The sequence below is a fragment of the Micropterus dolomieu genome, linkage group LG22 (assembly GCF_021292245.1).
Source record: "Micropterus dolomieu isolate WLL.071019.BEF.003 ecotype Adirondacks linkage group LG22, ASM2129224v1, whole genome shotgun sequence".
Taxonomy (NCBI): Eukaryota; Metazoa; Chordata; class Actinopteri; order Centrarchiformes; family Centrarchidae; genus Micropterus; species Micropterus dolomieu.
Genome location: NC_060171.1, coordinates 32648790 through 32660297, shown reverse-complemented (window position 1 = coordinate 32660297; position 11508 = coordinate 32648790). Strand labels below are relative to the sequence as shown.

The 11508-nt window shown below is 40.2% G+C and overlaps 1 protein-coding gene across 2 annotated transcripts in view; it reads right to left on the bottom strand.

Moving 5' to 3' along the window:
• Positions 1 to 11508, bottom strand: part of vps9d1 (VPS9 domain containing 1) — a 43113-nt gene that overhangs the window by 14051 nt on the left and 17554 nt on the right. For both annotated transcript variants that reach the window (XM_046037925.1, XM_046037926.1), the window contains exons 13-15: positions 8082 to 8287; positions 5833 to 5917; positions 181 to 285 (exon numbers count right to left, since the gene is read on the bottom strand). In XM_046037925.1, coding sequence (XP_045893881.1) covers positions 181 to 285; positions 5833 to 5917; positions 8082 to 8287 — 396 coding nt within the window. The remainder of the gene's footprint in view (positions 1 to 180; positions 286 to 5832; positions 5918 to 8081; positions 8288 to 11508) is intronic.

The window sequence follows — 11508 nt, the reverse complement described above, 5'->3', positions numbered from 1 at the left end:
AAGTGTGTGGGAAACAAGATTTCTATCAGGTTAACTTTAGGCATGTTCACTCCAAGTACAAGGCCACCTGCAGACCTCTCGTGGTATTGTGCAAGTAGCCATTTCTTCAAAATGTTATGTGTATTTGGTTCAAACAAAGTGGATGGTCATTCACCATCTTTTTCCATCATGACGACTCACCCTTCATGAATGAATTCCTCCAAAGCAGCGCATTCAGACACCAGCTGGGGACACTGGCACCGCAAAGCCACAAAAGAGAGGATCGGCAACAGGTCATCTGCACCGCTGTTAGATGAAAGAAAGAAGGAGACGGTGAGATCAAAAGAGGAAAACAAAAGTAAATAAATAGAGCAGAAGGGTAAAAAAGTATTACATTTACATAGTATGATGGCATGTGGTCTCCAGGGGACTTACGGAAACTAAATCAAATGCAACTCTTAATGAGATGCGTGTTCATTGATGGAAATGATAAAGCTTTTTTTCGTCTCCATGAGATCTGTAGGGAGGACAAATTGCAGCCTGGGAGATGATGACAGCCTGATAGCATTCTGTGTGCAGACAGTGACCATTTGTTTATCAGGACTCACACGCAGGGCTAACTGCTTGCTTGCTAGTTTGCGTGAGAAGGTAGGTTGCTGGCCCTCGACTGACCCAGCTGCATGCAACTGGATACTCTCCTTCGGCAGGTTCTGGAAGGTGTGGACAGGCTCATGTAACCACAGAGCTGGACCTCACACACATACACACACGCAACCCTAAATTATAATCTTCTGAGTTCCCTACTGTAAACACACACACATTGATCGTCTCACACGAAAACTCGTGTCTCTGCATTCCCGTGGATACAAAGCATGCATAAATACTGATTTCAAGGTTAAGCTCCATTATAAGTCTGCGAATGATTAAATGCGAATGATTAGGTTAAAAACCCCAGCAGAAATGGGGGGGGGGGGGGCGACAATAGAAGAGAGAAAAGAAAGGGATCTGGACAAAGCATACAAGAGAACAAATGAGCTCCCAGTTGGTCAAGGACAAAGAACTGACAAAAATGGAAATGCTGTTCAATGAATAAACAAGGGCAATGAGTACAATAAGGTGTATTTGTTGTGTTTGAGTGTGAGACTAAATTAGAAACTCAGGTGTAGGGTGCTATAAGAAATAAGCAGAAACATTGACAGCTAAATATGCAATGTAAATATAAAATACACTTATTGCTGCTGAAATCCGATGATCTCGTCTGTCAGTAGAATACCGTGATTAGTTCTAAATCCATTTACAAAATCATTTATCGGTCAGACCTTAGTCAAAAATATCTTGTGTGGGTCACAGTGACGTTCAGAAAGCCAACCTGTATTTAGACAGACTAAGAAAAGCAGTCACATATGGGCCTGGCCTGAGCCACAACCAGGACAGAAAAAATAAATAAATAAATAAATAAAAAAATGTGAACACTGGCAGATTCAAGGCAGGAAAGTAAACAGTCCAAATTTACCCTCTTCAAGGAGGTTAGAATCAAATTTAGGTGCAAAATGTAAGTTCACTGCTGAATGAAAGTTTTATTGAATTACAGCTGCCAGTGGCCACCAGCTACATTATGACATTGTAAAAAATAATAATGGATCTGTGATGAGTCAGCAGTGCCAGAGGTCCCTTGGAGATGGTGGTTTTGATGCATATCTTGTTTTATTCTGATCAAGATGCAATGATGAATGAATACAGACTACATAATGAGATGTCAGACATTATTGCAGTCTTGGCTTCTAAAATATAAACAAAATTAAATAAATTAATCGATTCAGATCCTTCTGTGGTTTGGCCATATATTCGACTCATGTTTTCCACACAACGGAATCAGTTTTCATTTCTTGGAACTTCATCTTGTTACCAAGTTGTATATTTTTGTGTACTGAGACTATACACAAAAATCCTTCAATGTCACAACATTTTGGGGTAAAAGGCTTTGAGAATTGTGCCCGGTCAACTCTTCTACTCCACCGTCTCCAATCACTTCACATCCACTCCAATACAAGTAGACAGATATGGAGCAGGAGACATAGCCTCAGCAACAGAGGATTAGTGGACAAGAGTGTATGAAAAAAAGACTAGATATGAACTGTTTTTCCCCGGGCCAATCCCGATTATTAGAAACCAATTAGACTGATGGAACAGATATATACACATTTGCTGTAAAATTTTTAATCTTGGTGTCAAAATTTTGAATAACAAACTCCAACACAAAACTTTGTTGAAAATAACAAGATTAAAGTTAATTGTCATGTTTAATCTTTAGGAATAGTACATTTAATGAATTAGACATCCGTTATACCGTGTGCTGTGTGTGTGCGCGCTGTGTGTGCACTGCACTCTGCTTATTATATTTGCCCACACCAGGCACTTGTCCCTAAAAACAGATACTCAACAAAATGATAAACTCACTTTTGTTTTGCCCACAGTCGTCATGAGCTGACTCTAAGATCTAAGACTTTCTCTATGTAGACAAAAGGCCTGTTTCTCTCAAATATTGTTCACAAATCTGTCAAAATCTCTGTTAGTGAGCACTTCTCCTTTGCCGAGATTATACAGCTCTGGTGGACATTCCTTCAGTCAGCATGCCAATTGCACGCTCCCTAAAAACTTGCAACATCTGTGGCATTGTGTTGTGTGACGGAACTGCCCATTTTCGAGGGGCCTTTTATTGTGGCCAGCCTAAGGCACACCTGTGCATTACCCATGCTGTCTGATCAGCATCTTGATATGCCACACCTGTGAGGTGGATGGATTGTTTCAGCAAAGAAGAAGTGCTCATTAAAGCTTGATTTATACTCCTGCGTAGGGTCTGTGCGCGTAGCTACGCCGTAGGCTACGCACGCAGCAAGGCATTTATACTTGTGCGTCTGTGTGTCCGTCAATCTGCAATTATACCCCCTAACACTAGTCGGCAGTAGCGCTACAGTGTACACTGTGTTGACTTTTGCCGGCCGAGCAGGCTAACTTCGGGTTTAGCCCTCCACTAATGTGAATGGGGGTAAAGTTGTATACGTGTGGCTGGTATAGCCATTTCAAATTTTATCGACCGAGTAGATCACATTCTGATAGTGAAATGAGTCATTTCCCTCAGGTTGCGACGGTCAAATATGCTGATTCACCGTGTTACAGCCACTGTTTTGGCCACTAGTAAAAGTTACTTCAATGCACGGGCACTTCCTGTCAGCTCGGAGGCATTGCGAGGCTATCCAGCCGACCAATCAGAGCTTACGGTCCGCGTTGACTCGACGTGTAGTTACATTTTTGAGGAGGTGCATGTCAGGCTACGCCGTAGGGTACGGGGCTACGCTGTCGATTTGACGCAGAAGTATAAACTGCACTTAACCACAACATTTGAGAGAAATAGGCCTTTTGAGTACATACAGAAATTCTTTGAGTTCAGCTCATGATAAATGGGGGCAAATGAAAGTGTTTTTTAAATTTATAATTTTGTATGTATGTGTAAACCCAAAAACGGATTTATGAGCTGTGTGTGAATAACGTTTAAGACAACAACCTACCGTAACCTCCCGCCCTGCTGCTAATTGTTCTAAACATAAGGAAATGAAAGAGAAATGCCAGTGTGTGTCGGTGCGTTGTCAGAAGAAAATAGGGGAGAAGATAAGGAAGGTTTGGCTCGCTGTCCATTTAACGTTAGCTGTGTTGCTAAACATGTTCAACTTTTCATAGTCCCAATGTGCTTGTCAGACACTTTTCGTCAACCGACAAATCACAGCCTAGATGGGGCGGGACGCTGAAAAAAGTATGACTTTCTACAGAAAATCTTTAAATGTTGAACAATATGATTATTGACAAGTTAGTAGTTAGAGACCCATTTAGAGAATTTTTCCTTGCACAAGGATTAAAAGCTGGAATATTCAACTAGTGGTAAAATAGTATGCTATGAGAAACTATAATGAATACAGTAATTAATATATTACAGTACACTGTTAACTGAACATTATACTTTTTATAAGGGCTGGACACGTTAACGCATTAATTAACTCCAGTTTTTATTATTATTATTATTATTATTAGTTTTAAAGTCCCTTGCTCACTGGCTCTGAATACAAATCCAGTGAAACCATGGGACACAGGAGGGGCGGGATGTTGATCAGCCTGCAAATCACCCACCCAAACAACCAGTGGAGGGAGGCTTCCGCAGACTACGCAGTCATTTTTTCCATACCCCCCCTCCCCGGTGTTCCGTTATCACGGCAGCAGGTGATCAGCTTGCTTGTTAATGACGCAGCCTAACAAACAACTCAAATGGCCGAAACCAACCCTGTGTTCAATGTTGCTTTAACGTTACCTGGTCTGTGCTTGTAAAATATCCACCGCGACTTGTAGCGTCATTTAAAGATTTTAACCGAGTGAAGTCTGCGCGAGTGAACGCACGCACCAACCCCGCTACACCTACAAATCATGCGATTAAAAATTTTAAATCGTTGCCCAGCACTACCTTTTATTTAATGTTATACATTATACTATACTGTCGCAGTGAAGTAATTTCCACCGCGGCAATATGTCAGGACTCAACATATTACCGGTATGGGGTATTACAGCATCTTTCGTCAATGAAGTAATTTGGTGCCATATAGCAGAGTAAGAGTGTATCTGTCACCTCACTGCACAGCGAGCTCGTTACGGTTGTGGAACTTTTGAAGCACTCATTTATTAATTTAACAGGCCCTGAAATGTACAGTATGAACATTGCGATTGTTGTGGTGATTGCCATCCTCCACGGTAGGCTTGACCAATAGCGCAGTATTTAAATTTTGAGGTTATCGCGACAGCCCTAATTATACTACTCATTTATACTAGTTCCTCTGCTGTTTACAATGTGGCAAAAATCTGTATTCTGTATAATTTTTGGACTGGTGGCAAAACAAACAAATAACACATTTCTTCTGATGGTCATTGAGGTGAGAACTACACAATTTAAAATGTCAGTATTTTGTGCATTTTCATTGATAATCAAGCAAGTAGACTCATACCATTTGTTCCATTATATCGCAAATCACAATATTGTCCACAATAATCACAATATGACTTTTCTCCAAATCACGCAGCCCTATTATAAACACATCACTGCTTTCTCTCTTGGATGTGGTTCTTGGGATAATGTGAAGCCACAACGAGAAGGTTCACATTAAAAAACTGTTTCCATTTACACTTCCATCCATTTGATGTGTTTCAGACAAACTTAGTCAACACAGCACAATTTTAAATGATTCCACACTGTATGATCTTCATTATTGGTGCTACAACCCACTGAGCATTTGTCTGACTCACTGTGCATCATCGTGGATTCTACAAAATTCTCTTTTCTTCTCTTCCCCAAGCCCACGGGTCTCTTTCAAACCCAGACAGGACGACCCACTTTAAGGCCTGGCCAGGGAGAGGCACCCTATAGGGAGTAATAGACCTAGGAGAGCCCCTGCTGTGCCAGGCTTAGCTGAGAACTGATGAGACCTGACAGGACAGTTACCAAGGCAGACAGCCCTTAAATGATGTTTGGGTACTTTCACTAGACTTTCAGACACTCTTTCACTCCCTATCATAAGCATGGAGTCAATGGCACTTACTCTGGAGTTTAATGGAGGTGTACTTCAGGAGGAATGCAGCAAGAAAACTGCTCCCAACAGTTCTACACTTTTCACTGCTCTTTAACGTATTTTATCACTTTAATACAATGGAGGTGCCTTATTTTACCATTTTGATGTTTCAGTTTTCCAGTAAAAATCAGTGAGTGATTTTATATTTTCTGCAGTTATTAACACATGTTGCAGCTGATTATTTACTCACATGGCGGCTGTTTTGGGTGTAGAGTCCGTCTCATGAAGACACCTGTAATCCTCAGCGCAGACACAGATCAGCCGTAATGTCCTAACTGTAACGAAACATAGCAGTAGCCTGGTCAAAAATAAAGGCCAGGCCTAAATATTTATATAAATGTGCACCCCAACCAAGAATAATTTACATTTTCATTGCTTCAAATGAATAAATTCAACAATCATGCTATTTACACTAACATACTGGAAATGTTGAGCTCGAGTGTTGCACAATGCAATAACAAATATAACAAAAGCAGATCTGAAAAGTTTTTAATAAGGGGAGGTTTAATAATAAATATGACAATATACAGTATGTAACATGGAAATTAAAGGTCTGTCTCCAATATAAGCCTGCTTCAAATAAACCTCTCACTCTGCAGCACATAGGTTTATTTTAAATATCTCATTCTAAAACTGTTGTGTATGCCTACCTAATGTAACGGAAAAGTGTTTCAGACAGATAATGTAGAAGGATGCACTGACAATTGATGGATCGACACACACAAAAGTAAGTACGCCCCTCACATTTTTGTAAATATTTGGATACTTTCACTTAGGGGTGTCCTCACTTTTGTTGCCAGCAGTTTCGACAATGGCTGTGAGATGTGTTATTGAGGGGACAGCAAATTTACACCGTTATACAAGCTGTACACACTACTTTACATTGTAGCAATAACTTCTTACGGAGGAGATTATAGTTTTGACCCCATTTGTTTGAGGGTAATTGCAACAGATTACAAAAAAAAAACAAAAACAAAAAAACACTTTTGTACAACATACTGACTGGTCTATTGAAATTATGGGTGATTTTAAAATGCACATGTTGGGACCTGGGACCCAAACAATTACTGTCAAAATAGTTTAAATAAGTCTAGACGAACCTTAGTACGTTTTTTTACCCAGAAAGTTTTGGTAGTGTACCAGTTGTCTCTCAGTTGCAGCATGCTAGTCAGCTTGGCCAGGTCAAGTTTATGTAGTATCGCTGCCTCTGAATGAGGAACATACTGGAGGATCCTCCCATGACATTTAGATCCACTGTATGGGAACGCTACAGACCATTAGTTAAAACTGTATGCTTACATTGGGGTCAGGTACATCTGCGGATTCACTTCAAAACATCACCTGCACAAACGTCACCTGCATGTACACTTGCAGAAGAGTGAAAAGAGACTGACCACGAGACCTAAGGAATTGGATTTGCTCAAGCAGTCAAGCCGGACATGGGTACCTGTCACAGCAAGCTTCCGAACCGGACACTATTATTGTGGGAGATTCTGCTATCAGGGACATATGTGGTAAGCCGATTATAACATACTGCTTCCCAGATGAGATGGTCCGTGACATCACTCAGGAAATAACCAAAAGCTACTAAAGTCATTGTACATGTAGATTCAATGATAATCGCAGTGAGATCAGAACTGCTAAAGCAGGATTTCACTGAATCTTTAAAAACACAATAGACAAATTACATAAGGAATGATTCATCATTGGACCCCTCCCAACAATTAATAGGGGAATTAAAAAGTTCAGAAGCTACTTTGAGTGAATACACGGCTTTCCAGAACTGGCAGTGTAAAAAGGACTGAACTTTATTGACAACTTCAGTCTGTTCTGGGGACACAACATGGTTAGTACAAAGTTACAGTGCAACAATTATTACGGAGACATCCTCTCCTAACTTGAACTTTTTGAAAAAAGGAAAGGACTCCCTGTCTTTGAAAACCAAAAAACAATCCAGAAATCTTTGTGTCTTATGGACTCAGACTTAAATTTCAACAGCCACATCAAGTCAGTAAAAAAAAACAAAAAAACTACTTAATCGGCTAAGTCACTAAAATGATTTAGGATTAAAATACGTCACTAAAAATGTTTTTATAAGATGAACCCTTCAAAGGCCTCAGGTTGACTGTCCCCAGAGTCAAAACTAAACATTTTGAAGCAGCATTCAACTACTGTACAGCAAATAGCTGGAATAAACTTCCAGCAGATTTGCTCCACATCTTTCAAATCCAGACTAAAAACTGTTTGTGTTCACCATTGCCTTCTGCTAGACTACAAACCTTGCATTTACTCAGAGAAAGAGACGTGTCAAATAGTTGTCGCAGACAATGCTTTAATTTAAATTATAATTCAAATGTATTTTTATGAATTAGTACAGTACAAGAGAAGCCATCGGTCCTGAAAGTCCACGTTTTGGGGAGAAGAATAAATCTGACTCACCAATACATTCCAACTTCCTCTGTGGACAGCAGTCTGTAATGAGAAGCTTAAGCTCCTGAACAGCAGATTCATAGGGGAAGGAACCTTGCAATGCGCCAGGGTCTTGGGGGAACAGTTTCAAGGGAACACCAACATCTCCAGGTGAAGCATCCCGGTACAGCGTCATACTTGTCTCAAAGGCCTGCTCCCTTTCCCTGTGGACTTTTCTGAGAAAAAAAAAAAAGTCAGATTGAAAACCCAGACAGGGGAAACATTTTAACAATGGATGTTTGTAAGTGAGGCACACCAACAGGCATTTTGGAAGAATGGTATATGCAATGAAGTTGCAGTCACTGACCAATTAACTTAAAAAAGATCAGTCACGCACTCCAAAACTTTAGCACAATAAAATAAAAAATCATCAATAGACATTTGATCAAAAGGATGGTGATTTAATTGGTGGTGCAGGGGTCTAATCTTGAGTGGCTTTTCTGTTTGTTCCAACATAACTACTGTCCTTGTGGCTCCACTAGCAACTCGGATTTGTTGGTCAGTGTCTCTGTGCAGTGGAGGATGGAAATGGGAGCGGGAGATTGTGTGAGCCTCCCACTTGTTGTTAGGTCAGTAGTTCTTAAATTAGGGGCTGCAGAGACACTGCATATGACCAGGGGGTAAATTATGCAGTGAATAGGGCTGAATATTGTTAAATAATTTGATGTATACCAGTTCCTGAGCAAGAAAGAAAAAGAAAAAAAAAAAAACTCGGCAAGTTAATAAGTCAATATTACTCGGGGTAATAACACAGCGTACGCCAAGCGACAACCTCTGGGGCTGAAAAATGAAGCCAATGTGGAAGTACCAAAAACAGCAGTTTATCGAATGGCCACTTGAGGCTGCCTCCAAAATGAGAGTCAAAAGCCAATTTCCCCCTTTATGACAACTATATGGAGGTGAGTTTTTATATAACTTACCAGTTTAAATTAAATCTTGAAGTCATACATAATTCACCCTTCGCTAAGCCCCGCTCCCCTTAGTTACTGCTGCTAAGTCCGACAAACTCCCTGCGCTGCCACTGTCTATTATTGCATTCCCCGGAGAAATATTGTCAAATGTGCTAGAAAAAGCACAAATATTTAGGCTGTCAAACTGACGTGAAAAAAATGTAAGATAGAAGAAGCCAAAACCTACCGATTACACAGTACAAGTGAACCACCACATCCCCCAACGATTGAGACAAAAGACAACGATATTAAGGATCAACACTGTTCCTGTACAGCTGGGTGGGCCTCTGTTCATTATTACAATCATTAAAAAGCAGAACAGTAGGGCTTTATTACGTTACATTCAGTAGGAAGTTAGCTGGCATAAGCTAACTAACTTTACATTAGGGACAATCCACCGCCAACATTTTTCTGGATTTATTTTAGGTTTTGGAAAGTGACTAGCGCAAGTCCTATACTGCGCTGCGATTGGTCAGCTGAGTATTCAGGGCGTGGCTTAGCGAAGGGTCAAGGGTGGGCAGCTTTGAGTGACAGGTGGGTGTCCTCTCAGGTGGCTAGCCACTAGGTGGTTCAGCAGCCAGGCTTCATTCAGCCTGCTTCAGCTCTACCTCTTTGCCCATTTTTAGAATAGCAAGAGACCGGCACTGCCAAGATAACAACCGACTTAGCCGCCCGCAGTGAGATTCACAGCGGCTCCTCCTTCTGGCTTCCAAATGGGAGCGTGACAGAAAAAAGATCTTCTAAATCTATATCAATTCAAGTTGGGGACTGCCTGCAGAAAAATGTAACACTGTAAACACATCTACCCTATCAATATTTCTTAGGACGGGTTCACACCTAAAATTCTGATTCCTGAATCCAACCAGTGAGAGGAAGACAGTGTTTCAATTTTCCAAACAAAACAACAACTAAAAGCAATTCTTTGTTTCATGGCGATGCAGTGAACACATTAGTCATTTGTCCCTTATGTAACTTGATGATTATGATGATATTGATATCTGATGGCCCTGTGACAGAACAAATCAGTATTCATGCCACTTGCTCAAACCAAGAGTTTCTCTTTGAGTGTAGGAAATACAGAAAAAGGCTTGACCAATTTGCAAATGGTAATGAAATATGTCGATGATAATGTGTACATGTACATTTAGTAGTCAGCAATGGTCATATTATTAACTTGGCAACATTACTGAAAATTCTAAAGACTATTTGAGTTTAATGAGAATCAAACCAGCAACAGAAGAGCTTGAAATAGGCTGACATACCTAGAGTAGTACTGCCACATGCTGGTCATTGAGAGAACACACTGTATTTCTAGGAACCAACTCATGCAAAACCTTAATAAATCGTATTAAATGCCTTTTTTTTTTTATAAAGCGAACAGGAATTTACAGGCCACCTGATCCTGACATTTTTTGCATTTATGAATTAGTTCAGTTGTGTTTCAGATTATATTTTGAGTCAAACTATTAATCAACATTCAATTCGAGAGGGAGGTCGGGCACCAGAGAAGCCTAACAGCGTGTCGAGACAGAATATTTTCACATCCAACTCTGAATTAATTCAACCTGAGTTGGTGATTGGTGGAACAGTGGAAAGTCTAACCAAGACGGTTTTGGTCATTTTTATTTTGAAATAAGTTTGTTTTGAGTTGACAACACAATTAGTTCAGTAAAAATTTATTTAGAAGGCAGCACAGTTTCTTTTTTAGTTTGATAGGAAAACTAAAAAAAGACTAAAAAGAGCTAAGAGCCTGTGTACAACACAGGACGGGCCGCAACTTTCTGCTCATTTTGAAGGATGCAGTTTGTGCACTCACATTTATTTTGTAAATATTTGATTATATCTGATCATGTGACAACACTGAAGAAATGACGCTTTGTTACAATGTAAAGTAGTGAGTGTACAGCTTGTCCAGGGTTCATACAAACAACTTATTTCAAACAAATAAGACCAGGCACGTGTCAATGTTACTAACTCTAAATGTTGCCTACTAGTGTAACTGACTGTTACATAATTAATCCAGCAAGAAAAAACTAGTTCCTTCAGTGCGTTATTTCATATTTTTCTTATTGGTCAGAAATGCGTTTCTCTAAAATGTCTTGGTAAACCAACATTGGGCTTTTGGCATAACAATTCTCAACATTTATTAATAATCAACATTGCTCTTGCAGAGTTGCTCAACCACCAAATCAAGCTCTTCAAATAAAGTCTAGTTCACACTACACGATTTTTAGCCCAATTTGCTGCCAGTCGTTATGTGTGAACTACTCCACGATGCATCAAAACGGCTCCCCGACACATCGCCGATGTCAGCCGGATATCTAGCATGCCAAATATCTGAAAGACTCTGCCGACTCGACAACCACATCCAGCCAATGAGAGCAGGCAGCTGGCAGAACAGGCAAAACACTTTATACTCCCCTCCAGCTCTCTCTGTAGCTCAGACA